Below are 26383 nucleotides of genomic sequence, written 5' to 3'. Positions count from 1 at the left end.
CAACTATGATGCGCATGCGCAGCGCAAATCCGGCATTAAGGAAGTGAGAGTGATGTCCTTTCAGAATAAAAGTCACTGAAGCGATAGTCATGTGTGCCACGTGGATCCTCTCGAATCCCCCATACAGTCAGTCAAAACTCTGTAACACTGTATATAACACAACATTCATGTACTCATCTGTAGTCTCGTCTGAGCATTTAAAACTATTTACAGCAGATGCTTACTTAGGACCCATTTTAAGTTTACTTTCATATCCATTAGGCAACCACATTTATTGGTATTTTAGTTTTTTATTTGATATATAGCACAGCCATTTTTGTGTCTGTAAAACAAAACCTGAAGTGAGAACAGCCTTGAATGATTTATTTCACATCTGATTCTTGATATCCACTTTTGAAAATTCTGACTGTATAATTATGCAAATTCCCCTCTTTTATACTGTATTCACATGAAGGTCCATCCATCCATCTTCTATACTGCTTATCCTACACGGTCAAAGGGAACCTGGAGCCTATCCTAGGGAGCATGGGGTACAAGGCGGGGTACACCCTGGTTGGTATGGCAATCCATCGCAGGGTGCAATCACATACACATTCACACCCATTCATACACTACGGACATGTTGTATACGCCAATCAGCCTACCACGCATGTCTCTGGACTGGTGTAGGAAACCGGAGTACCCGGAGGAAACCCCCACAGCACGTTGAGAACATGCAAACTCCGCACACACAAGGCAGCAGCGGGAATCGAACCCCCGACCCTGGAGGTGTGAGGCGAACGTGCTAACCACACAAATAAAGATCTTTCTTTGAAATGGATGTTTATATACTGATCCTGATATTACTTGACATTCAGTAGAAAAAAAAAGTCAGTGGTATTGGTCATTAATGATTTTATTATTCACAATAATGCTTTGTAGGGATAGTTAGAGTTTTGGATTCATTCCTAGGATTATATTATCCAAAATAATTGTTACATGTTAAATTGCATTGCAAACCTGCTTTATATTTGAGGACTTTTATTATTGAGGGGGGGGAAACGACCCTGAAATGTAGATGGCTTCTTGATATTGAAGTTAGAGTTTACGCTACACGCTGGGGGCGGGGAGAGTGCATGAGAAGATTTGATTGTTTGACGTAATTTAGTTTTACATAAAGTTATAATCAAGGATAAATCCAGGGATTGAAGCAGAGTAAGTACAAATTAATCTGACTGATACTGTTTTATTTGGTGTGTGTGTGTGTGTGTATTTTTCACCCCTTTCCTTCCTTCCGTGGTTTGACCTCTGAACATGTTATTAAGTTTAGCTTACTAATGGAAGGTTTTTTGGACAGTTTAGGTTAATTTTGGGATGGGGGGGGACTCAGTTTTAATAAAATCATCAAATCTACGAATAAAGGCAAGTCTAGGCTTTTTTTTGGGGGGGGGTGTTTGCTTATTTATTAATTTGTCTGTTTATGAAATGTTTTCCAACTTCCATCCAAACTTCTACTTTACATTTTGTTCCTCTGTGTTATAATTTTCCAACAATTTCTCACTGGAAAGTATTTAGTTTCTGATGTTGATTCATTTTCTATGAGAAGCAACTTTGACAGTAGATCTGGCTTCAAATCATATAAGCGGTTTATTTTATATTCATTCGCTCATGGGAGGGGTGTTTTTATGGCAACAGGTCATGGATGTCCAAGGCTCATTGATGTGCTACTGTAGCACAAATTGCTGAAAAATTCACTTTAAAGGTGTCAGATCACAGTGCAACAGGATGCACTATGGGACGAAGACGGCAAGCTCGGTGGAGGGAGTGTGATGCTCTGGGGAATGTTCTTTTGGGAAATTTTTGGTTCTGGCATTCATGTGGATGTTTCTTTGATACGTATTACCTACATAATTATTGTTTCAGAACAAGTACACCCTTTCCTGGCTACATTCCTGGTATTCCCTAATGGCAATGGCCTCTTTCAGCAGGATAATGTGTCCTGAGACATAAGTACACCCCATGGAAATTGTTGGCTTTTTTGACATATTTGGACAAGCAAACATTTGATCATCTTTGAAACAGTGCCTATTAATGAAGTTGATATACTTGAACAAAACCACAAGGAAAATGAGCTTTTTCAATCATTTATTCAACAGGAATATCAAAAGATGTGATTTCACACATCCCTAACCACCCCCCACAACTGTCCAGTCCCTGAGGCAGTGAAGCAACCCCAAACCAAACATTTCCACCACCGTGCTTCACAGTTGGTATGAGGTGCTTCTCCTGAAAAGCTGTCTTTGGTCTGTGCCAAACACGTCAGCTGTTACTATGGCTGAACAACTCTAGCTTTGATTCGTCTGTTCAGAGCACGTCATTCCAAAAGGCCTGGTCTTTGTCTATATGCTCATTGGCAAACTGTAGTCTTTTCCTGGCATGCCTCTCACGCAGGTCAAATGTGTGCAATCTCTTTCTGATTGTAGAAGTGTGCACTTTGACATCAACAAGCAAGACTTACTAGCAGATCCTGTGATGAAATTTTCTTTTTGCATCAGATGGTCTGTTCTTGGGCTGAATTTGCAGGGACGGCCAGTCCTCTAGAAATTGTCAGTCGTTTGAAATCTGTTCCATTTCTAGATGATTTCCCTGGAGTGATGTATTTCAAATAATTTGGAGGTCTTTTTAAATCCCTTGCCAAACTCATAGGTATCTACAACCTTTTTGCCGAAGGCCTTACAGAACTCTTTAGATCTTGGCATGATGACACCACAGACCTCAATAGCAAAGGGAACAACAGACACTATATATCAGTGCGTTTACATGGACAACAATAATTCACTCTTGACCCAATTAAGACGATACTTTGGTTAAAAACTAGCATGTAAACTGCAATTTTTAGTTAAATTAATCCGATGAAGGTCATACTTGAAGTAAACACTAATCAAATTAAGACGTGTGGAGTATTCCTGTTTTAGTCGCATTATGGACGTGTATTACAGACATGTACACACCTTAATCACATTATTAACGTCGTGTGAGAGTTTTCAGCGCATTCTGCGAAAGGACACGATCACACACGGCAGTGCTCAACATTTTACGGCAAACAAGAGAGTACGGCTGCGTCCCGAACCGCATACTTGCCTACTATAGGCCTGTAGTGGGGAAAAATACATGCATCTCGGTTACTATATAGACGGCAAGTACGCAGTTTGGGACGCAGCCCACGGCTTCAAGCAGTCATCTAATTGCACGTACAGCATGACAAATAATTAACTGCACTTAAAGTGTTTGTAAAAAAAATTCAATAAAAACACCCAAAACTGTATACGGCACCATAACGAAGACGAACTGTATGTCGATACGTGGAATTCTGGAGGGAACGTCGGACGGCGTGGCACGGTGACGTAATGACGTGCGCCCTTAATGTAATTATGTTCTATAACATGTAAAACGGGTACATGAAAGGAGTGTTCTAAAAGCGACTCATGTAAACACCTTAATCACATTATTATCTTAGAGTAAGGTCAATAATTAGATTACTGCTGTCCGTGTAAACGTAGTCTATGAGAGGGGTGTAAATAAGACCGGTTCCACCTGCACTCACTAAGCAGGTTCTAATCACTGTCACCCAATCTTGAACACCTGACTCTGGATTCGAAGGTGTTATAAATGTAGGGATGTACTTAGTTTTTTCATGTGACTGATCTGTTTTTTGTTCATTTAAAATGTGACATGTTTTTTGTTCATAATTAATAGACACCGTTTCAAAGAGGATCAAATGTTTGCTGCTCCAGATATGTAAAAAAAGCCACCCATTTCCACGGGGTGTACTTATTTTTTTTTCACATGACTGTATTTATCATAAATGAAAAGTCATCTAGGCTTTATAAATAACACAAATAACTAACAGGGTGTTTTTAAGGCTTTATGGTGTTGGTATCATATTGTTTAATCCCCCAGGCCTTCAGTGGAGGTCTTCTGAAATCCTATAAACCATGGCCACAGAGATTATTCTTCAGCTGAGTAAAAATGTTCAAGTCTACATTCTTGGTTCGAGAAGTCAAAACTACATTTCTAGAAATGAATACATTTTACGCACAGTTTTTGTTAGTCCACATAAGCAAGTTTTAAAAGCTTTTAAAAAAAAAAAAAAAAAAGAAGCTAGTTGCAAATTGTAAACAACAATATATTTTTTAAAAGGTTTTATGGTTTGATTGAGGTTGCGAAACTTCATTTGTGTGAGGTTGTGAAATTGGGGATTTTAACAGTGGACGCAGTTGTTTGTTTGATTTCCTACAGTTGCTCTTTGTACCTCGTTGTGATGCATGGTGGATTCAAACAGAACACTTCCCACACAAAGAACATTCTTGGAACAGGAAAACACAAATGAAGGATAAAGCCCGACTTGTTTCACTCTCTAGAACCGATAGTTAAAATAATAAAAGGCACGGTGGCTTAATGGTTGGCACGGTTGCCTCGAACCCTCCTGGGTTGTGGGTTCGAATCCTGCCTCCGCCCTGTGTGGGCATGTTCTCTCTTTGCTTTGGGGGTTTACTCCAGGTTTCCTCCCCCAGTCCAAAGACATGCGCTGTAGGCTGAGTGGCATCTCTAAATTGTCCGTAGTGTGTGAATGGGTGTGCGATTGTGCCCTGCGATGGGTTGGCACTCCGTCCTGGGTGTCCCCTGTCTGGTGCCCCGAGTTCCCCTGGGATAGGCTCCAGACTCCAGGCGACCCTGTATAGGATAAGAGGTATGGAAAATGGATGGATGGATGACATGGTCCCAAGTTCCCCTATCCTCAAATCAGCTAACATTTGCTTTCTGAAGATTGCTTCTTAGAAAGTTCTAGCTAGCAGTTTAGTCTGAATCACCACACGCTTTCACCATGTGATGTCACCTGTATTAAAGAGTTATATAAAAGAGTAGGTCAAGTCTGTATGCGGGGGGGATGATACACAAATCAAAATATGTATTATCATCCAAAATCACTTTTATCATACAATATTGCGTCTTGCTTAAGTGTGTGATGTTTTAATAGAGTCGACCAGTTCCTTTTATTCACCATTTAAGAATAAATAAAAAAAAATCAAGGGCTCCTGAGTTGTGCGCAACAGAAAAGACGTTCAACCTGTCGTTGGAGATTGTTAGGATTTTGGTGGGAGGGAAATCGCCAGAATCACAAAACCAGGAAACGAGAACAGGATCAAAAACCAGGAAAGCATGCACAGTAAACAAAGGCTCAGGCTGTGGGTCAAATAAACACAGGACAACACAATACTTGTGAAAGTGCTTAAATTGTATGTGTGTGTGTGATTGAACTCCAGTGTGCATGATCAGTAATCAGGTGACTGTGAACGTGACAGTGGGTGTGAGTGACGGGAGTTATAGTTCATGTCGGCCATGTTTATAGGCCTTGGTGGTCTCTGGGATATTGAGTCCGACGCCGATTCCGGCGTTGACATGGCAACGGCAGCGTGGTCAGACACAAAGCCAAGTTACAGTTACCATCCTGAAGTTGATTATTTTCCGATTACAGTACATCCAAACACTGATTTCTGATTGGCAGGTCATTCCTGTTGCCAGCTTACCTTTCCATTTGAGATCTATTACCATTGTTTGGTAATCTGTCTCTCTCTCTCTCTCTATCTCTCTCTCACACGGATTTAAAGGATCAGCTTTACATTTGGCTTTACGTTAAAGTTCTGAGGCTGGAGTCTCTTTCAATAAATGGCTAATGATTTCTGTTCTATTCATTTGTTACGGAATTGGGTTGGATTCATTTCTCTCTGATAATCGTGTGATCATTTAAAAAAAAAAAATGTTATTAGCCTGATAGCGATATCTAAAACCATTGTAATTAAAACAAAAGTGTGCATGAAATAGTTTTTGTCCTAGTGCCAGCTTAATCCGTCATCAAAACATATATAAAGTCTGTCCAGAAGAAAAAAGTAACCGAGTATAGAGTTAAATCAAATAAGTAGATCATACTTGATATAAAATTCTTTTTTATTCAAACTGCAGCAAAAATCATCTGTTTTAGGAGGAGGAGCCTTTCTTTTGTGCTGGTTGTGTAATAAGAGTGAACAAAGTCTTCTGATTGGCTTAACATCTACCACTAGAAGTCGGAGGCAGGAGAAAGATCACATGAGATTAGTCATGAGGGATCATTTTCGAAAGGTCACCGACACTCCATTCACTCTACATCTACACACGCCCAAGAGCCAAGTTCAATTTCTCTATCTAAGGTACCGCTTCATGTGCGCGCCGACAGCCGATAGGACCTCGTCACGTTTTCAGTGAAAGTCGCACAGGAGAGACCGCAGCGTCCGGGTGAGTCGAACCTGTCGCCGAGGCAATAGCCTGGTTTTTGGAACAGACGTGTGCGTCTAGGCTGAGCGCTTACAGCAAAAAATATAATCTTGTAATAGAAAATAATACTATAACGTTTATTTCCAGCGGGTAATTCGTAGAATGTTGCGCAATGCCTGTTCCATGTCATGTGAAAGTGTGAATACATTCAAGTTCTTTATTTTTCAAAGAGTCCTTTATTGTGGTGATGTATATTATAGGGAAGAACACTGGATTTCTAAAAAGAAAGCTGTTATAATAAAACTGATTGATAGAAATGTCACATGCAACTGACATGATTATAGAAGTAGTACAAATGAGTAGATTTCCTGATCAGTGTTGTGTTTACGTGATACGAATTGTTCGTAAGCACTGATTATTCTGGTTTTGCTCCTGCAGTGTGATGTCAGCCATATAAATTCTTCATTTTCACTTTTTATCATAAGGTTTGTGTGTGTGTGTGTGTGTGTGTGTGTGTGTGAAAGATTTATTGAGTTTAACAGAGCAGGTAAATTGTAAGGATACACATTTAGTACACTCCTGGGCAAAACAATGGGCCAAGTCCAAAATGGCAAATAAATAAATAAATTAAGCTTTTAATAAAGCTCTTAACAACAAATCATTGGTCTCAGATCTTTGTTAAATATAGGTGTGCAACAATTATTGGCACCCTTTTAGTCAATACTTTGTGCTACCGCTCTTTGACAAGCTTTGACTCATTTCTGAGTTTCCCCTATAACGCCTGATGAGGTTGGAGAATACATGGCAAGGTATCTGAGACCGTTCCTCCATACAGAAACTTTCCAGATCCTTCACATTTCGAGGTCTCTTCAGTTCACCCCACAGGTTTCCTATGGGTTTCAAGTCAGGGGACTGGGATGGCCATGGCAGGACCTTGTGTATATAGTCTTCTTGTATGCAGAGGTAAAATCATGACGGTGATTAAAATGTTTGATGTAAAATTCAAAACTAACACATGTCTGGGTGTACACAATAAAAGGAAAAAAATAAAACGAATCGAATAAAAGAATTTAATTAAAATAAAAGAACTGCCTGCAAGTCTTAAACATTTAAAGAAATCAAAAGGGGGAAAAAACTATCCCATATTAAGTTACTTTATTTATTTATTTAATTCTTGCTAAGTTCCTCACCACTGATTTGTTGTTAAGACCATTAAAAGCTTCATATTTTGCCATTTTGGACTTGGCCCGCTTTTTTTTTTTTTTTTTTTGCCCAGGAGTGTATATATGTTAAGAAAGACTGTTATATTTACACAGATTAGTTTGCGTGAACTAATGTACAGTCTGTCCGGATATAAATGTTATATAAAAGGTTTCGGAGCTGTTTTTATCATTTCGATGGGATATCTCTACAGAATTGAACAGAAATGTGCTGAGCCCAGCTGTACCAGAGTAAAGAAAGAAGGGGAGGAAGAAATAACTATTACACTTATTACATAAGAACGTGGAGAATATGTATTTTATGAACAGTCCCGTATTGAACATTACAACACACCTGTAAAATAAATATATATATATATATACATATACACCCACACTGTAATAGACTACTTATACATGTTGTAAAGCATTACTTCTGTAAAATTGTTTGAAAATGTGTGTTTGGTCCACTCAGTAAATCCATACAGTGATGTTTCAGGAAGCAAACTGAGACTGACAAGGGTAACATGGTTTTCTCAGAAAAAAAGAAACCTGAGGTTGGATCTGCATCTTTTCATTATCTGCTCTCTCTGTCAGGGCTTTTTGGGTCCCCCCCCCCCCCCCCACCACTTATTTCCCCCCCAGGCTAGATCTGGCCTATAGAAAAGTGTATTATTCTTCCATTAGGGCTCAATTTCTTTTAAATGGCTACATATTAGATTAGAGAGAGCAGAGTGTTTTGAATGTGTAGCCCGGGGCTGACGACGGGATTCGACTGGTAAAGGTTAAGTGGTTGTTATTTCTCCATTTCACATTGCCTGTGTGATGTTTTGTAGAATTTCTGAAAATGTTTATTGGCATCAGATTTTGGAAACCATGTCACACTGCACCTGGATATCAGGCATGAGGGCAGGTCATAGCGATTAGCCAACTTCCCAGTGTGATATCCTGAAAAGTAATACCATAAAACTGATAACCACAACCCAGTTTATTATACCAGCATTAATGGTTTGGATGTTGTGCGCATGTTGCCGTATGATCTTACAAAAAAGGGTAAAAATTCTCGGCACCTTTTTTTTTTTTTTTTTTTTTTTTTTTTACCGGATGCTCCTGTTGCTCCATATTTCAGATATCCTGAAATGACGTCACTAGTGGTTTAAGTGTTAAATGTTGTCTTTTGTTTTTACATGTGTAGGAAGATGTCACATGATCACAGTCAAAACGTCATGCCTTCCCCAACCACCACTCACCCTCCACATCACACCATGGATCATGGATCTGGAAACCAAGGTCACATGATGATGGTCAGTGAAATTTTTGGTTTGTACTCATGGAAGACCGAGTGGACGCAATAGATCAGTGCAGATGATGGTTCATTAATGGTACATTTTAATAAATAAATGCCTAGCCTATAGGATTAGCAAAGATTAACTTGAACATTTTTTTTGGTAGCCGTTTTGTAAGGATGTAAAGATTTACACTCACCAGCCACTATTAACAGGTACACCTATACCTCTGCTCTTTCGTGCCCTTATCCAATCAGATAATCGTGTGCATATACAGGTACAGAGAGGATCCCAGGGTGGGGGAGGGAGGAGTCAGTGTGATCTCAGTGATTTTGATCTTGACATGGTTGTTCGGGACAGACCGAAACTGATGATCTCCTGAGATTCTCACGGACAACGTTCGCTAGAGTTTACACAGAATGGTAAAAAAAAAAACATCCAGGGACCGGCAGTTCTGCTAAAGTAGCCGGCAAGTGTAAACGGCGTGCATGAAAGTACGAGGTTGAGCGAAACGAAAACCTTAAAAGTGCGACAGAAATGAGAATTGAATCGGACAACCTAAATGAGTCTGGACACGCTTTGGAGATCATGTAGAACAATTCCACACTTTTGTGATATCCGTTTGCGTTAAAAACAACAGTGCAAAACATCTTTTAAAAACTAAGGTTTTCATTTGACTCGAATCCAAAATAAACATATAAACAATCCCTAAAATATATTTTACACTTAATACTAGTGCACGTTTGCTCTACAAGTGCCTTCCTTTAATAAAACAGTTAATAAGTTCCCCAAAGATCAATCTTTCCTTAAATTTAATTTAATTACTATTTATCTCTATTGTTTTGTTTGGTGTGATCAATGTCAGATCGTACATTTGATGTATTCCATGAAAGTTAATAAGGCAAAAATATGCAACTTGACGATTTTACCGGACAAATCCAAAGCGTTCTGTCCTGACGACTGTGTTGGAAACCTTAAAGGAACAGATTTGCCGACAAAGTGGTGACGACACCTCACAGAAAACCTCACCATATCGACAATTTCGCACGTTTTTAAGTCGGTCTGTTTGCAGCGTCCGCCATACGTCTCTGTGTGTAGGTTGTTACCATAGCAACAGTGACATGCGGTTAGAGAAAATGAATCCATACCTTCTGACTAATCGCGTTTGAGTATTCGACGTATAAATTGTCATAAAATGCTTATGTAATTTAAAAAGAAAACAACTGTTTGACTGGCAGTTTATATACATGCGTTAAGAAATTATTTATACTAAACATACTCTGTCTTTTGTTTTGTTTTTTCCTCTGTGAAGCAAATGACCTTTTACTTCGGTTGCAAAAATGTCGAGCTGCTGTTTGCTGGATTGATCATCAACACACCTGGAGGTGAGTCTAAACTATTAAAGTGACTTCGTCGTCGATTGATAAAACATACGTAGAAGTCCATTTAAAGGGAAATTTTTTACGGGAAATTGCATAAATCATAAAGCTGTACTAATCTCCACACTGCTTCTATGAGTCTGAATGGATCACGCAAGTGCTTGCTGCCTCCCAGGTTGCCTACTTGACTACTTTTGAGTGTGTAGCGAAAGAGTATGCAAGTACATACCGACACGTCATGTAACGGGAGAGAACGTTGTTGCCTAGTTACGCACGCTGTCACCGTTAACAAACTCCTCGTTGCATTTCAGCTTTTCTCCGCTCATTATTGTATAATTTATACTATATCATGTACTGTACCGTTCCCTTATTATTAAGTTTCACTTATGTACTTTTACACCGTTGACGATTTTAATCAACTGAAAATGAAGACGTAAGCCTATTCTTATATTTGCAGTATCAAAAATGCATCGTATCGATTTGAGACAACAACGTATTGTATCGGTACAACTTTGTGCATCTTTACATGCACTCCTGCAAGTCATGTCAACTTTGCTCTGTTGGTTTAGTCTCTTTACTCAGTTACCCGGTTGTTACACTTAATGACAATTTATTTTAATCAGGTACAGCTACTATACTATATAGATCAGTTTATAGGTGTGTAATTACTGACTGTTGTTCACATTTTGCTATGCACAGTCAACTTGGCTCTACCTCGTCGATCGCAGGGACGCAGCTCCCAGCTTCAGATATAATCTGAAAAGTGTAGCAGGGTGGCAGCGGTAAACATTTCTAGATCACTGCTGAGTTGAGAATAATCCAGCACGTAAGCCCTAGCTGTGGAGAGAAACGAACACCGATGACGAGAGAGAAATTAATTAACACACAAGCACTACACTTTCTAATTGTACATGATGACTGACAAGGTAAGGTGCAGGAAGTGCACACATTGTTTAAAAACCCCCAGCAACACTGCTGTATCAGATACACAGAATACTCGATCGAGGTCTTCAGCAACAATGTCCTCGAAAACACCCGAATTCTGAACCACTCGTATGCTCGTCTCAGAGATGGTAGGTGCCTGTATCGGAGTGTTCCTGTTGGCTGCGTTCTACGAGGGACTGAAGATCGGACGTGAGGTCCTGCTGAGGAGGAACCAAATCAGCGTACGCTACAACTCCATGCCAGTTCCCGGCACCGATGGGACCGTGCTCATGGAGACGCACAAAACAGTCGGGTGAGCTGCTTTTCGCACTCGAGAAGGTTCGATGTGGCGTAATCTTTACAGATCATATGTGCAATTAAAAGAATAGCTGTCATAGTGCATTTGGGCCAGATGAAAATCCTAGAAATGCTCCCATAACTCCATCTCCTGCTGTAAAATGGATCCTGTCTGAATAAGGCTTTAATCTCAGCACATGGCAAGTAAATGCCAAAAAACAATACAGGGTGTCCCAAAATTCTTCATACTGTAAGGGACTGTGTTTGCCAGCACCACTTCGGTCACCCCTATGTATGAAGACTTTTGGGACACCCTGTACACTAGTGATCAAGAACTCGTCTTGTGTCGTGCTTTTATTGTAATAATAAATAATAATAATAAGACACTTTTCTTCTCTGTTTCTCTCAGGCAGCGGATGCTGAGTATGGCACACGTTTTCCAGACGATACTTCACGTCATCCAGGTGGTGATCAGTTACTTCCTCATGCTGGTGTTCATGACCTACAACGGCTACCTGTGCATAGCCGTGGCGTTGGGAGCCGGCGTGGGTTACTTCCTGTTCAGCTGGAAGAAGGCAGTCGTGGTGGACATTACAGAACACTGTCATTAAGCCTCTAATCGGACCACGTCCTCTCTCTCCCTCCCTACATACACACACGTACACCAAACATACCAGACAAATACCCGGAAATGATTCAGTTATAGTTCTTCGAATCTGTATCACTCTGAAGGCACACAAGTAGTGTCCGGCTGCACTAGTTAGTGTCATTTTAAAGTTGCGTTTTTTTTGTTGTTGTTTTTTTTGTCCCCCCGGTACACTGAATTTTATTCAAATTTTTACCCCACCCAGTCGCCATCAATCTGGATGCATTCAGGATTATCGTGACCCCGCTCAATCATAATTTCCACACCATTCCTCGCAGGAGGTGTAACATGCACAGCTTTAAATTCTACCTCTTCATTTGTACAATCATCACATCTCTGGGCATTAAAGGGATACCTAACTAGACCTTTTGCCTTAAAGCTGAAATTTTTACAAGGAGGGAATCAATACTACATGGTGAAATACTACAGGATTTACTGACTAACAAAAAAATAATAGTGAATATGAATGAGGTGTTGTTTTATTTAGTTTACAAACAATATGAGTAATTATGATGGATCTGTGTTGTGGTTGTGAGAGCTGATTTGAAAATGCACCACCGAGTGTGTCTTTTTTTTTTATTGTATTTTATTTTTTTTATTGTAATCATAATAGCTGAAATGGCGGACACGTTAATCATTGTCAGGATATCAGTACGCTAATCAGTGACCGACTCAAACAGAAACAGTGCTGAATTATCAAACGCTCATGTTAAGAGAGAGGGAGAGGAAGACATCAATGCCATCTTCCCAGCTTTGACACTTTGGTTTACAAAGCTGAAACTGAAAATTACTCCGTGAGGGGTGTTTTTGTTGTTGTTGTTGTTTTAAAAAAAAATAAACACACAGAACGGTCCATGAAATGTAGACTATGTGATGCTAGTGTGTCTGTGAAGATTCCTTTTTATAATTTGTATTTGAAATATTCTATTAATGTCAAGTACATAAAGTCTATTGTTATTTTAGTTACTGACATCATTAGGTTTTATGTAACACTTATGTATGCAGCAAATGTAATTGTGCTCTTTAGATAAAATCAAATTAAATTAAATTAAATTAAAATTGACTGCTGTTTTCATTGCTGCAAGAAAGTGATCCTTGTTCCTATCCTTCTGGAGTGTACGGATCACAGTGCACGTACCCTGAATATATATCTTGTCAATTGATAAATATCACGGTCATAAAACAGTTTACAGGCAGTAAATACTTGGACATGAAAGCAGATTTCACCAGGTCAGGGTTTGTCTACTGCCTATTCTGCACGTCTTCACGTTTATCCTGACCAACTCACGTGTCTGGCGTCGACAGCAGGGAAAACTTCTATTTTGTCAGAAGTGCTTCTGAGAGGAAGAACTGAGAACGATGAAACAGAATTGCGTCATCTAACAGGAAATGTTTTATTTGAAAGCAAAGAGCGTTGATTATGAAAACTTTCCCACGGTGGAAAACATCCTGACTGTTTCACTGACACTAGAGACTCCTTCCATAAATGTTACACACACACATATATATGTACATATATACATACACACTCAGCAAAAAAATAAACGTCCCTTTTTCAGACTGTATTTTAAAGATAATTTTGTAAAATCCAAATAAGCTTTACAGACCTTTATTGGAAAGGGTTTAAACAATGTTTTTCATGCTTCTTCACTGAACCATAAACAATTACTCTACCTGTGGAAAAGTCCTTAAGACACGAACAGTTTCAGGCAGTAGGCAAATAAGGTCACAGTTACAATAACTTAGGACACTAAAGAGACCTTTCTACTGACACTGAAAAACACCAGAAGAAAGATGTCGAGTTCCTGCTCACCTGCATGAACATGCCATAGGTCTACTGCAGGGAGACATGAGGACTGCAGATGTGGCTAGAGTAATATACTGTAATGTAAGACGCCTGAGGCGGTACTACAGGGAGACAGGAAGGACAGCTGATCATCCTCGTAGTGGAAAATTACATGTAACCATGTGTCCCTCCAGATGTGATCGAGAACTCGCAAATGCCTTGGTGGAAGAGTGGAGTAACATCTCAGCAAGAACTGGCAAATCTATGAGGATGAGATGCACTGTAGTACTTAAAGCAGCTGCTGGCCACATCAGATATTGACTGTTACTTTTAATATTGACCCCCCCCCCCTCTGTGTTCAGGGACTCATTATTCCATTTCTGTTCGTCAGATGTCTCAAACTTGTTCAGTTTATGTCTCAGTTGTATGTTTTTATGTTAATACAAATATTTACACGTTTGAGGGAAATAAAAGCAGATGAATGTGAGAGAACGTTTCTTTTTTTGCTGAGATATACACACACACACATATGCCAATCAGCCATAACACTAAACCCACTAACATGTGACATGAATAACGTTGATTATTTTATTAGAGTGGGACCTGTCAAGCTGATGGGAAATATTTGGCAGCAAGTGAACGGTCATTTCTCGAAGTTGATGTGTTGGAAGCAGGAACAATGGGCAAGTGAAAGGATCTGTGCGACTTTGACAAGCACCAAATTGTTATGGCTGGACGACTGGGTCAGACCATCTCCAAAACAGAAGATCTTATGGGGTGTTCCTTCTAAAAGTGGCCCAGGGAAGGACAACCGGTGAACCAGCAACAGGGTCATGGGCACCCAAGGTTCACTGATCTGCATGGCGAGCAAAGGCTAGCCCGTCTGGTCCGATCCCAAAGAAGAGCAACTGTAGCACAAATTGCTGATAGAAAGGTGTCGGAAACAGACAGCGCATTGTATCTTGTGGAGTCCATGACGGCACAAGGGGGACCTACACAATATTAGGCAAGTGGTTTTAAAGGTTATTTAATGTAATATAATGTTTAATGTTAACAGACTCCTAAGGTTAGAGGTCACACACCTCGTTAATAATCATGCATATAATAAGTTCTCAGTCAAGACCACATTAATTCCCTTTTGCAAGAAGTTATGCAAGGCAAGCATGTATGTACATTGCTTTTATTTTTAATAATTAGTAGAACGGATTACAAAACACATTGAGAACAACTTCAGCATGGAGTGGCTCTGGGTTCCATCCTCTTCAGTTTCCCAAACAAAACGGCATCGGTGCGTAACATGCCGAAGGTCAGTCATTTCACTTAGTTCGTTCGTTACTCAAAACTGGAGATTCCCAAAGAACGACGGAAGCGTGTTCGACTTCGGGTGAGGTTTGTATCCTATCCGCTCGTGTATGGTTTGCTCTCGGGTTTTCCCATCAGAACCTCCGACAGAGCCGCTCATCTCACTTGGTGTAACTCCGACCACGTCCACTTCGTCTCGCTGTTTCTTTCTGCTCTGTAAGAATAAAAGTGCGGTTATGAGTAAAGGGTGTGACCACAACGGTGGCAGCTGCCAGCTTTGAAATAAACCTTTGAGACATCTGTTACTCTGTGCAAGTCATGCAGACTTAACAAAACTTGTCTAGTTTTCATTCATTCAGTAACGACTTTATCCTTGTCAGGATCCAGAGTCTATCCTAGGAACACTCTGGACAATTTAGAGAGTTACCAATACACCTACTGGCATGTTTTTAGAAGTTGGGAGGAAAACAGAGAACCCAGAAGAAACTCCAAGCAGACACAGGGACTCCATATAAGTTCAGGTTATTCAGCAGGTGTCACATTTCTACAGTATTGGGAACTTTAAAGCATCTTTAAAGCAATCATGTAATGCCATTCAATGCAAGAAAACAGAAACACAAACCTCCAGCTCTTTCTTCACACTCTCAAACTCCTCGGTATCATCCAGCTTCAGCTCCAGACGAGTAGGCTTTCGGCGAAGCATCGTTTTGTTTTTGTTACTTGAAAAAATATTAAAATGATGAAAGACAGCCCATAACTCCTGCAAATACAAATACCAGGAGGGGGATCACTATTAATGTTATGGTAATTCGCAACAGTAATTCTTACCTCGTTAAGTCGTAATTGTGATTTTTTAAAGCTTTTTAGGCTTTTTAAGCATAACAATTATCATCTGCAGGACAATAGCTCCAACGTGCACTTTGTTAAACAGCAATGTAGCTAGCTTAGCTCTGTAGCTTTAACCTACATATAGACCTGTGTTGAACACAAATAATAATAATAATAATAGTATGGATGCGAGTATTTTGAAACGAATTAAATATTTCCGTTGATTAGTATAATTAATATTAATAGAAAAAAATATATATATAATATTAAAAAACGACTTACATTTGCGCACACTTATCCCGGGTTGGCGGTTGTTCGCTCAACCGGAAGTTTACTTTGGATTTCTGGGAAATGTAGTTTCTTGTTTTGTGGCCACGGGGACAAAATTGTGTAAAACAGGTCACTCATTCTTGACAGTGGAATTGATCTATCTTTATACGCTTTCTAATAAATACTGCAAAAAAAAAAACACGTTCATTTGTCTCACAGGTTGTTTTATTATTATTATTATTTACATTTACATTACATTTATTCACTTAGCAGACGCTTTTATCCAAAGCGACTTACAAATGAGAAAGATACAAGCATATTTATTTACATACCATATTTATATATTTATTATATATTTTTATTTATTTGTTTATTTATATATATAATTATTAAATATTTATTATTTATATACAATATTTATTTACATACCATAAATATCAATTTATATTTTGGGGTTTTTTTTTTTTGTTTGTTTGTTCTTTTTAATGAAAGTATTACATTAAAATCTTTAAATTAAATCTAAATATAGTATGGATTTTTTTAAAAAAAAAAGACAAAATACAATTCATAAACATTAAAACATGCACGAATATATACAGAGTTGGGTGGAAATGTTACAGTCAACAGTTTTTAAAGGTTTTTGTTCTTTCCCGTTCTGAAACTTTTATTTAGGAAATTATCACATTTGGGTTTCGTTGTGAAAAAAAAGTTTTATATTTATATGTGTTCACTATTAAACGTCATTTAATAACGCAATCTTTAGAATTGAATTTATGGTAAACAGCGTTCTGATCTTAGGTAAATATTATATACACAAATTTAGGTTCTTCAAAAACTCTCCCAGATTTCTGTCTCTCCAAAATGAGTTAAAGATGTTTCACAAATCTCTAAAGAATATCTGTAATAAGAAATGCTCTGGTTTTATTTGATTTAATGGAAATTTATTTTGAATGTTAAGCCCTTGTTTGTGTTTTCTTTTCTCATTTATTCTGTCATTTAATGCCTTGGCTGCTGCTCAGTTATTTTTTGTTTGCGATTATTCAAGTATTGTGACTATAAGGCCTGTTTTTGTATTGCATTAAACAATTTTTTAAAAAAGAAAATAAACTATACAACACCATCACTGTGACAGAAACGTTCATGCGCATACTCATGACGTATTTCCTGTGCGACACAAAAAAAAGATGGTGGCGGTTTCGTCGTGCACTTACAGTTAGCTTATTAAATGAATTATTCTAAAATATTCCAACTTTTAAGGAAAATATATTTGTAATAGACATATAGAGAAGTTAGTCTATCTTCCAGGGTCGTACCTTCTTTCGTTCATTGGTAAGTGTGAATTATTTGGATTTATTTCTGCATTTATTTTTAAAAGAAACATTTCTGTCTACGTCCAGTTTGTTTTGGATTGGATGAAATGAGAGAATTCACGTATTTATAAGTCTCCCAACTTCTACTTGACACACCTTCATTTATAAACAATGCTCTTTATTTTTTTGCTTCACGTTAATTTATTTTGATTTTAGTAAAGCAGCCGTGCCATTTGAAGCATGTCGGATGAGGACGAAGCCCCTTTGGTGAAAAAAGCTCGAATCTTCTATGGAAGTATTGAAGAAAAGGAAAGGGAGCGTCTTGCTCGTGATGGAACCATTTCATCAGAGAAAGATGCGCTTAAGGCTGGAATTGAGGCTGGGAATATTAACATCTCCAGTGGTAAGTATCCCACTGAATAACATGGCAGAGACCTCATCTCATTTGGAGCTGTAGACTTCTTTACTGGGATGGGATATGTGTAAAACACAGGAACGCAGCGTGTTTAAAAATAACGAAAATGACAGATATTCCAGTAATCCTATCAGCCCACTGCCCTGTGTAACTTGAATCACATCTAAATAGGATTTTAGGCCATTGTTAATTTTCTCTGAACATGGCGGTTGTTTTGTAATTTGTTTTTTAACTAATGGTTCTACGTGAACATTTCCAGGTGAGTCCATGGAGCTGGAGGAGCGAGTGAGCGACCGGCAGGCTGAGGTACTGGCTGAATTCGAGCGCAGAAAAAGAGCCCGACAAATCACAGTCTCTACCGATGACACCGAAGTCAAAGCGTGCCTGCGTGCCCTCGGAGAGCCGATCACAGTGTTCGGCGAGGGCCCCGCCGAAAGGCGAGAGAGGTGAGGTTACTTTTCTTGTTCTTTTTTTCTTTTCCGTCTTTGATTTTGCCAAAGCTCGTGTCCTTTAACCAATTAATGCACATGTGTCTTTTACAGGTTGAGGAATATTTTGTCAGTAGTGGGTCTGGATGCTCTGAAGAAATCGAAAAAGGATGAAGAGAAAGCCAAACGTTCCCAAGAGGACGTACGTATCCTCAGTTCCCTTTTGGTTGTGGCTAATATTAATCCTCGGGTTGTTAAATCTCGGTGTTAACTTTTTCTCGTTCAGTCTCAGCAGACGTGGTACCACGAGGGTCCCGACACGCTGAAGGAGGCACGAATCTGGCTGGCCAAATATTCACTGCCAAAGTAAGAACAGCTCTTTCTGTTATAATACCAAGAAGGCAGGTATTGTGTTTCCAGTGTTGAATACTGTGATAAATGTTAAAGACAAGCTGAAATCAAAATGGACCTCATTTATTTATTATATTATATTATATTATATTATGAGCTTGTAGCTGATTATTGTTGTACACGTTAATTTAAATGTTTTTTTCTCTTTACTGTGTTCCATTTTTATAACATAAACAGTATTATAATAAAACACAGGGTTATTTGTCAATACTAAAGGTAAGTAAATTAAATTTAGTTCAAGAGCAAGTGTTTTTTTTGTCATTTCAACCATATACAGCTGGTACAGTACTCGGTGAAAGGAAACGACGTTCCTGTAGGACCACTGTCTACATAAAACAACACACTAGCCACATGAGGCGACACAGAACTAAATAAGATCTAAAAGCATTCTACACAAAGTGCACGTTCAGACATGTGCTAAAAACACAGGACAGTACAATACTACTAAAACAGGACAATAGGCACAGTAAGTGACAGTGTAGCGCGGGAACAGTACACAGTTTTAGTGTTACATGGTGCACATGGCTTCGTGTTTAGTACGTTATCCTCACAATTTTGGGGTTGGGGGTTTGAATCTTGCTGTGCTTCAGGGTTTTCCTCCGGGTACTCCGGTTTCCTCCCCCAGTCCAAAGACATGCGCTGTAGGTTGATTGGGATTTCCAAATTGCCCGTAGTCTGTGATTGTATGTATGATTGTGCCCTGTGTGATGGGTTGGCACCCCATCTAGAGTGTCGCCCGCCTTGTGCCCTGAGTTCCCTGGGATAGACTCCAGACTCCCTGCGACCCTGTGTAGGATAAGCGGTACAAAAAGTGGATGCATGTATGGAATTTATTTGATTTTTAAACTGTAAAAAAAAAATCACAAGGAAGATATAGCATTAATTACATAAATCTAAAAAAAAAAGCTATTTCTACAATTTCTCCATAAATAGGTTATAATACATAACAGTCCCTCCAGGATTTTGCGATCGCGGATATTAACTCAAAATCAAGCAAACTCCACAATCTTCAGAGGAGCGTGCAAGTTTTCAAAATTACCACAGAGTTTTCCACAGATTTGCACCAAGACGTGTCGAGTGACAGCATCACAACGCGCATTCGGCCAAAGCCCTCTTCAATTCACGTGCAATACACGAGTATAGCTAAAATGTCTCGTTTACCAACAAACATCAATTTCACGCAATTGCAATTTTGCCAAATTAAATATTTTTCCCACACAGAAAACATGAAAAAAAAAAAGCCGCAGCAATCACAAAAAACCTCCGAAATCCTGTACAGACTGATGTAACATACTATTCTGTATTATTGTATTATTTCTTTACATTTATAAACAGTTTTAATGAGAATGGCTCATCAATTTAAAACCTTTGAAAAATATAAGTAATATGGTGCTTTTAATTATATTAAGAAATTTAACCAAGAACAAATATTTGTTTGTTTGACAACATTTATTTATATGGAAGGTCCAGCCGCGCCTTGGCACATTGTAGAAGTCGCTGGAACTTTGGAACCAGTTTCTACCAGTTTTTTTTTTGTGTGTGTGTATTTACTCTAAATAACATTCATCTGAAATACTTATAATATAGCTGATGTTGTCTCAATATCTTGAACTGGATGTAAATTTGTGTTGTTTTTTTTTTTTTTTCTTTTTCTTTTCCCAGAGCTGTGAAGAGACTGGAAGCTGCACAGGCTCAGAGAGAGATTCCAGAATCTACACGCACCGTACGACAACAAGAGCTTCACAAGACGCTCAGGGTGAGCTGATCTCGGCGTTCTCAAGAAAAGCAACATAGTATCTCAACACCACTGTTTGTTTGTTTGTTTGTTTGTTTATTTATTTGAAACACCTGACATTTAAATTCTCTGCATTTCCCATCAGAACCTGAATAACTTCTGCAGTCAGATCGGAGACGATCGTCCGATATCCACCTGCCAGTTCAGCCCCAACTCCAAACTGTTAGTCACCGCATCATGGTGAGCTTTCTTTGTTGTGAGGTTTTTACACCGCTATTCACGTCATTTCCAGTTTTATTAACTGTACTGCGTCTGAATTAGGAGCGGTCTGTGCAAACTCTGGAACATTCCAGACTGTAGTCTCGTCCGCACGTTAAGAGGTAAGTGAGTAGTCTTTTTAAATTGCACCAAGAACCTGGGTTTTTTTTTTTTTATGATAAATGTGAGAAATGTTCTGAATTAATTTTACATCTAGGTCACAGTACCAACGTTGGAGCAGTCAGCTTCCATCCACAAGCCACGCTCACGCTTGCCGAGTCAGATGTCAACATGGCCTCTTGTGCTGCCGACGGATCTGTTAAGCTGTGGAGTTTAGACAGGTGTGTGTGAGTGAATGTGTGTGACTTTCTGGGAAAATCCATCAGACCGTGTTTTGACCTCGGCGTACCCTGGTACGAGTTGGCGGCGCTGTGGAAAAGGGTTGGGCGATATGCCAAACATATCATAGCATGATACTTGAAGACGTTTCTGTGATGTACGATATGTATCACAATATGTAGATTTGTTAACAAACTACCTGTGAAAATGGAGAGTTGTAGTGTAGAAGTATTTCACTGTTTCTCTGATTGGTAAAAGAATTATATAAAAGTGGACTATGGTTTTCATAACTAATGTGTCAAAAGTTTGTGGACACTCGACTGAAATGTTTCTCATGATCTTTAAAAAGCTTTTGATCTGAAGGTGTGTGATTAAATGTGTGAAATCAGTGTTGTAGATAAATATAATTGTGCCAACATATTCATTTCTTTCATTAGAAAACTAATGTTTTATTTACAAAAATTTTTATTTTTTTAAACGGTTGACTCGGAGCGAAATATTCTGAAATGCAGCCGGTAAGTGTCCAGCGTCGGTGTGAACTCCTTTAATGCTGTTTAAAAAGCATCTCAGGGAAATTCCTCAAGAAATCGGGTGAGAAAACGCCAAGAATACATTTTTGGAAATTCTGGGCAGAAAGGGCGTCTACTTTGAAGATGCTAAAATATAAAATGATTTTGATTTACTTGGGTTTTTTTTTTTATCACAACACAATTCCCATAGTTGCTTTTGTGTTATGTGTTAGGGTTTTCCCAGGTCAGTACACACACACTTGTCAAAAGTGCTGTTACACTTCTTCAACATAGATCTTATTAACCCTTTCCTCTGCAGTGATGAGCCTGTCGCAGACATCGAGGGACACTTCATGAGGGTGGCTCGCGTAGCGTGGCATCCTTCTGGTCGCTTTCTGGGCACGACATGGTGAGGAAATCCTGATTCTAAACCAATTGAGTAGCCATTCTAGATAAACAACATTATGTAGTATTGCTAATCCGGTTTTGTCCCCCATCCCCACCCCACCTCCAGCTATGATAACTCATGGCGTCTGTGGGATTTGGAGGTCCAGGAGGAGATTCTTCACCAGGAAGGCCACAGTAAAGGTGTCCATGACTTGCATTTCCATCCTGACGGCTCCTTAGCAGGAACTGGGTGAGTTTTTTTGTTTTGTTTGTTTGTTTGTTTTTATATAAAAGTTGCAACTGCAAAAATGGCTTGTAAGTAGACAAATTTTATATAACATTTCTCAAGACACTTTCGTACTCCATGTTCCGAGTAGTACTACTGTTTATTCTGTTTCTGAATTGTAAGGAGAATACCTTTTTAACTATGAATCCTCATTTCTATTTCTCTAACCACGGCACTTTCAGTGGTCTGGATTCCTTTGGTCGCGTATGGGACCTGAGGACCGGTCGCTGTGTCATGTTCCTGGAGGGTCATCTCAAAGAGGTTTACGCAGTCAACTTCTCCCCAAATGGGTAAACAGAAACTTTCAGTTAAATCCAGAAATTTTGAATCATTTTTGAATCATTTCCGAAAGAATAATGGGAAGTGTGTGTGTGGTGCAGCTTTCACGTGGCTACGGGGAGTGGCGACAACACATGTAAAGTGTGGGACCTGCGGAAGAGGAGGTGCATTTACACCATCCCCGCTCACCAGAACCTGGTGTCCTCCGTCAAGTTCCAGCGTAAGTGAAAGTAGATAGTATGGATTTTAAATCTGTCATGTTTTTATATTTATAATGGCTGATTCAGTGCTTCAGTACTTTACAAATAACTATCTTCTGTATATTTAAGCGTAAATGTGTAATTACTGGCGTAAATATCTGACTGACGTCGAGTTCTACTTGCTTATACCTTTACTTCTTTGTCGTTCAGCGACAGACGGCCATTTCTTGCTAACGGGTGCTTATGACAACATGGCTAAAGTGTGGACTCACCCTGGATGGTCTCCTCTGAAGACCCTGGCAGGACACGAAGGCAAAGTGATGGGACTGGACATGTCTCCTGATGGACAGCTCATTGCGACCTGCTCGTATGACCGCACCTTCAAACTCTGGGTGGCCGATTGAGGAGGATGGAGTGGTCTGTTTGTGTTTGAGGATGCCGGAGTGTGATTCAGGGTGTTTTTGATAACAGTTTAGGGGGGGAGAACAGCCTACAGCTTGAGTTTCTGAATCCTTAAGTCATTTAACCCAAAAACACATAAGTTAGTTCAGACCTTAGACTTATTTTGCAAGATTTATTCAGGCTTTTATGTCCTTCCATTGATCTTTTTGTTTTTATTAAAAACATTAATACACTTACGTGTCTTTGTCTCGTCCTTGCGTCGGTGTTGAGTTTCAGAGTTATTTGATGCCACACGATCGAGCACATCTTACAGAACAGTTTAGAACCGCTAATTACTGTAGACTCTTCGAGTAAAAGGGTTCCCAAAGCAGTTCTATAGATAGCTTAGAGTGTTCTTAGCTTCCTAAAGGGTTTCTACACTTTAGGAACCTTATCTTATAAGGAAACACAAACCAAAAAAAATTCATTCTTAAGGATACTAGATTTAACTTTTTTTTTTTTTTTCCTATAAGAACGTAATTTTCAAAGTCCTGGCCTAGTATTCAAAATTGGTATTTAAAAATAAATATCTCTACATCACATTAAAGTCTAATAAATAATAATTTAAATATCTCTTTAGCTTCTTTGTACCTTTTTCTTTCACCAAACTCACCTTAAAATGCGATTCTTTTCAAAAACATAAACAATTTTAACATTTAAATCCAGTCTGATTTGACTTTTTTTACTTTCTTGCCCTCATGTGTCCTCCCAAAATGTTTACACATAATTACCATTATTCAAGATGTTTCAGTGAGGAGCCCAGCTTCCATTTCATAAGTTTTAAAGACCTGCAGTTGTAGTGCGCTTAGATGTTCTTGTGGTTCTAACACCACCAGAAGCAGAACCGGCAGTGTCTACAGCAGGGACTCGTGTGGAAGCGCGGCTCAGTCAGCGCCATGTTGGGCCAAGCAGACGGAGGCTGATCTGTGATTGGCTGCTTAACAAACGACAGCTTGGTCTCCAGAGGGGCTTTCTGCGGGCTGCTTCGCTGGTTCTCCACCTCAGCTTTGACACCCAAAAACGCAGCCAAGTCCAGGTCCAGCCCAACGGCACCTCCTCGAGGTACAGGAGTGTTCTGACGACACTGAGGACAAGGGATCCACAGCTATATGGTGGAAAGACAAGACGGATCAAACACTTACTGAATACTACATTGTCCACAGTTTCAAAACTTAAAGCTTGTGATATTGTTCATTATTTCTGCCTTTTGGCTCTTTGTCAGAATTCATTTTATTCTGTAGGTACAGCGTTATCTGAAATAAGGACAGATTTTATGGACAAATCACATAACACAATTAGGGCTTCGAATGTTCATATGTCAATATGTAGTGACCTAATGCAGTGAGTCATTTATTCCCAACTGGTACACAGAAAAGGACTTGTACCATTCTTCTACCCAGGGTATCTCTCAGACCTCCTCTTAAAATTGATTGATGAACTAAAATATCAATTAAAATTTGTTTTGATTTTAACAGTGCTAACAATTCCTTAAATCTACTTATTTTAAAACACAGGGGGAAAAAAGTTGTTAAAATGTAGATAAAAAAGGAATAACGTAGTAAAATAATGTAGATACATATATACATATATTTATTTATTTATTAAAGAACAAGATAAGATAAGAGAAGATAACACTTTATTGATCCCAAGTGGAAATTCCAGCAGTATACATTGAACAGGCACAAAATACACAGATGAAAGTAAGTAAATAAATATTGACAAAAAAAAAAAAATGCATAGCATAGATATAATATACTGTAAATAGTGAACCTAAACAACATGTCATTATATCCATTTATGGTTACATTTAATATATTGAAACATCCACGAAACAAGATAGTTCCTGTTATCACTTATCTTATAGCAGCTACAGACAGTGCTCTTTTTCTCTCTCTCTCTCTTTTGAAGTTAATAAGATAAACAATGCAGCTTGTCAAGTTACCAAGAAACCAGAAAGAACAAAGTTCTGTCCTGAAGATGTTCCCTTCTCAAAATGATAACTTCTCCTGACAGAAAACTTCACGGTAATTTATTATATATAAACATTGCAGCCGGGACTACCGTCAGAGCTGTTGTTACATTTTCACCACAGCATTATTCCTGTTTTCACTATAAGTCAATACTTTGTTCAAACTATTTCTTAGTTAAATGCCTATCTGTGTTTTTTTCCACTAGTGATGAAGTTTCCACACCCACCACCTCCACGTCTCCGCTATACTTTTCCTCAAAGCAGAAAGATGTTGTCTGCCCTTGCAAAAGAATTGTTGGATACCCACCTGTTCGTTGATGACCGTATCTAGTCGTCTCAGGCAGTCCTGACAGAACGTATGGCCACAGTAGAGCTTCCGCGGAAGCCTCTCTACCAGGTTGTAGGCGCTGTAACAGATAATGCAGTCAAGCTTTCGACTGTCTCTAGAAGACTGGGCTGCTGCGACCTCATCATCCTCAGCTGGAGCCTCTGACACGGCGGCTACGTCCTCCATCATCCTGCTGAAGGAACAGCTTACGTTCATGACCGAAAGCTGAATGATCCCTTCAGACAGACTAGATGAGCATTTATTAAGAATAATAAGATCTCTTCTGCTTTATGCATTTTGGCATGAGTTCATCAGTTCACACACTCACTAGCCATTTTAATTTTATGTGCCACGTAAAACCGTGTAGGTCACTATGTAGGTGACCTACTTCATCTAGCCGTTTGCTGCGCATCACCACTTCACCACACACATGTGCTAGAGGGTGCTTGACAATTTTTTAGCAACAGATGAACTAGAGTCAGTAATTACACTCGTAAAGATTGATCAGTATGGTAAGTTTAAAGTTACTGGTCCCCTCAACAAGGTTGGAGAATTTTTATATATTGTCCTGCACTACTGTACTTTCAACTGTCCATTAATACTTCTAATAAGCTGCTACTTCTAATTTCACTATGCTTGTACCAAGTCCAAAGTAATAACAAAAACTCCACCAAATACACTTATAATCCAATACGGAATAAAATCCATCGTAGCACTGCAAAATGCTGAATTTAATTTGACATAGAGTTACAAAAAATATTAAAAGTTTTCAATTTTACACTCATGACAGTCTGACCAAAAACATTTTTATTTTTATAACCCTGTCCTATTAAACTGTGCTTTGTATATTAGGATACAATGCATTTTCGTTCATACCATCGTC

General features: G+C 38.9%; 4 protein-coding genes across 6 annotated transcripts; 2 read left to right on the top strand and 2 right to left on the bottom strand.

Moving 5' to 3' along the window:
* The first annotated feature begins 1039 nt into the window (after positions 1 to 1039).
* Positions 1040 to 13082, top strand: slc31a1 (solute carrier family 31 member 1). 2 transcript variants are annotated; one of them, XM_017459801.3, is made up of 5 exons: positions 1040 to 1194; positions 8683 to 8791; positions 10086 to 10158; positions 11221 to 11389; positions 11783 to 13082. In XM_017459801.3, exons 2-5 carry the CDS (start codon positions 8687 to 8689, stop codon positions 11982 to 11984), a joined length of 549 nt encoding a protein of 182 aa, XP_017315290.1. In that variant the 5' UTR covers positions 1040 to 1194; positions 8683 to 8686; the 3' UTR covers positions 11985 to 13082. The 2 variants fall into 2 exon arrangements, with proteins under 2 accessions (XP_017315290.1, XP_017315289.1); XM_017459800.3 differs by lacking the exon at positions 1040 to 1194 and adding an exon at positions 6153 to 6309.
* A 1889-nt stretch (positions 13083 to 14971) lies between these two features.
* Positions 14972 to 16253, bottom strand: cdc26 (cell division cycle 26 homolog). 2 transcript variants are annotated; one of them, NM_001200912.1, is made up of 3 exons: positions 16218 to 16253; positions 15730 to 15867; positions 14972 to 15321 (listed from the first exon to the last, which is right to left on the bottom strand). In NM_001200912.1, exons 2-3 carry the CDS (start codon positions 15808 to 15810, stop codon positions 15142 to 15144), a joined length of 261 nt encoding a protein of 86 aa, NP_001187841.1. In that variant the 5' UTR covers positions 15811 to 15867; positions 16218 to 16253; the 3' UTR covers positions 14972 to 15141. The 2 variants fall into 2 exon arrangements, with proteins under 2 accessions (NP_001187841.1, XP_053532763.1); XM_053676788.1 differs by lacking the exon at positions 16218 to 16253 and adding an exon at positions 15936 to 16085 and having other exon boundaries at positions 15730 to 15826.
* Positions 16254 to 17360: 1107 nt separating this feature from the next.
* On the top strand, positions 17361 to 23396 carry prpf4 (PRP4 pre-mRNA processing factor 4 homolog (yeast)). The gene is made up of 14 exons (XM_017459799.3): positions 17361 to 17534; positions 17732 to 17918; positions 18190 to 18376; positions 18473 to 18560; positions 18645 to 18724; positions 20432 to 20525; positions 20650 to 20744; positions 20826 to 20884; positions 20980 to 21103; positions 21930 to 22019; positions 22125 to 22247; positions 22466 to 22573; positions 22664 to 22782; positions 22973 to 23396. The coding sequence occupies exons 2-14, from the start codon at positions 17756 to 17758 to the stop codon at positions 23164 to 23166; spliced, it is 1524 nt and encodes a 507-aa protein (XP_017315288.1). The 5' UTR covers positions 17361 to 17534; positions 17732 to 17755; the 3' UTR covers positions 23167 to 23396.
* Positions 23397 to 23459: 63 nt separating this feature from the next.
* rnf224 (ring finger protein 224) lies at positions 23460 to 26149 on the bottom strand. Its single transcript, XM_047151891.2, has 2 exons — positions 25480 to 26149; positions 23460 to 24308 (listed from the first exon to the last, which is right to left on the bottom strand). Exons 1-2 carry the CDS (start codon positions 25714 to 25716, stop codon positions 24027 to 24029), a joined length of 519 nt encoding a protein of 172 aa, XP_047007847.1. The 5' UTR covers positions 25717 to 26149; the 3' UTR covers positions 23460 to 24026.
* Positions 26150 to 26383: the final 234 nt, after the last annotated feature.

This window comes from Ictalurus punctatus, chromosome 28 (assembly GCF_001660625.3).
Source record: "Ictalurus punctatus breed USDA103 chromosome 28, Coco_2.0, whole genome shotgun sequence".
NCBI lineage: Eukaryota > Metazoa > Chordata > Actinopteri > Siluriformes > Ictaluridae > Ictalurus > Ictalurus punctatus.
This window is presented reverse-complemented; position numbering and strand designations above follow the sequence as displayed.

Excerpts from the sequence above, each read along its gene's own strand:
- slc31a1 (XM_017459801.3), top strand. The coding sequence starts at position 8,687 with ATGTCACATGATCACAGTCAAAACGTCATGCCTTCCCCAACCACCACT. Across the intron at positions 10,159-11,220 it reads GATCATCAACACACCTGGAG|AGATGGTAGGTGCCTGTATC; the intron begins GTGAGTCTAAAC and ends TGCTCGTCTCAG. Across the intron at positions 11,390-11,782 it reads GAGACGCACAAAACAGTCGG|GCAGCGGATGCTGAGTATGG; the intron begins GTGAGCTGCTTT and ends TGTTTCTCTCAG.
- cdc26 (NM_001200912.1), bottom strand. The coding sequence starts at position 15,810 with ATGCTTCGCCGAAAGCCTACTCGTCTGGAGCTGAAGCTGGATGATACC. Across the intron at positions 15,322-15,729 it reads GTGTGAAGAAAGAGCTGGAG|AGCAGAAAGAAACAGCGAGA; the intron begins GTTTGTGTTTCT and ends TTATTCTTACAG.
- prpf4 (XM_017459799.3), top strand. The coding sequence starts at position 17,756 with ATGTCGGATGAGGACGAAGCCCCTTTGGTGAAAAAAGCTCGAATCTTC. Across the intron at positions 18,725-20,431 it reads GCCAAATATTCACTGCCAAA|AGCTGTGAAGAGACTGGAAG; the intron begins GTAAGAACAGCT and ends TTCTTTTCCCAG. Across the intron at positions 20,745-20,825 it reads CTGTTAGTCACCGCATCATG|GAGCGGTCTGTGCAAACTCT; the intron begins GTGAGCTTTCTT and ends CGTCTGAATTAG.
- rnf224 (XM_047151891.2), bottom strand. The coding sequence starts at position 25,716 with ATGAACGTAAGCTGTTCCTTCAGCAGGATGATGGAGGACGTAGCCGCC. Across the intron at positions 24,309-25,479 it reads ATACGGTCATCAACGAACAG|CTGTGGATCCCTTGTCCTCA; the intron begins GTGGGTATCCAA and ends TCCACCATATAG.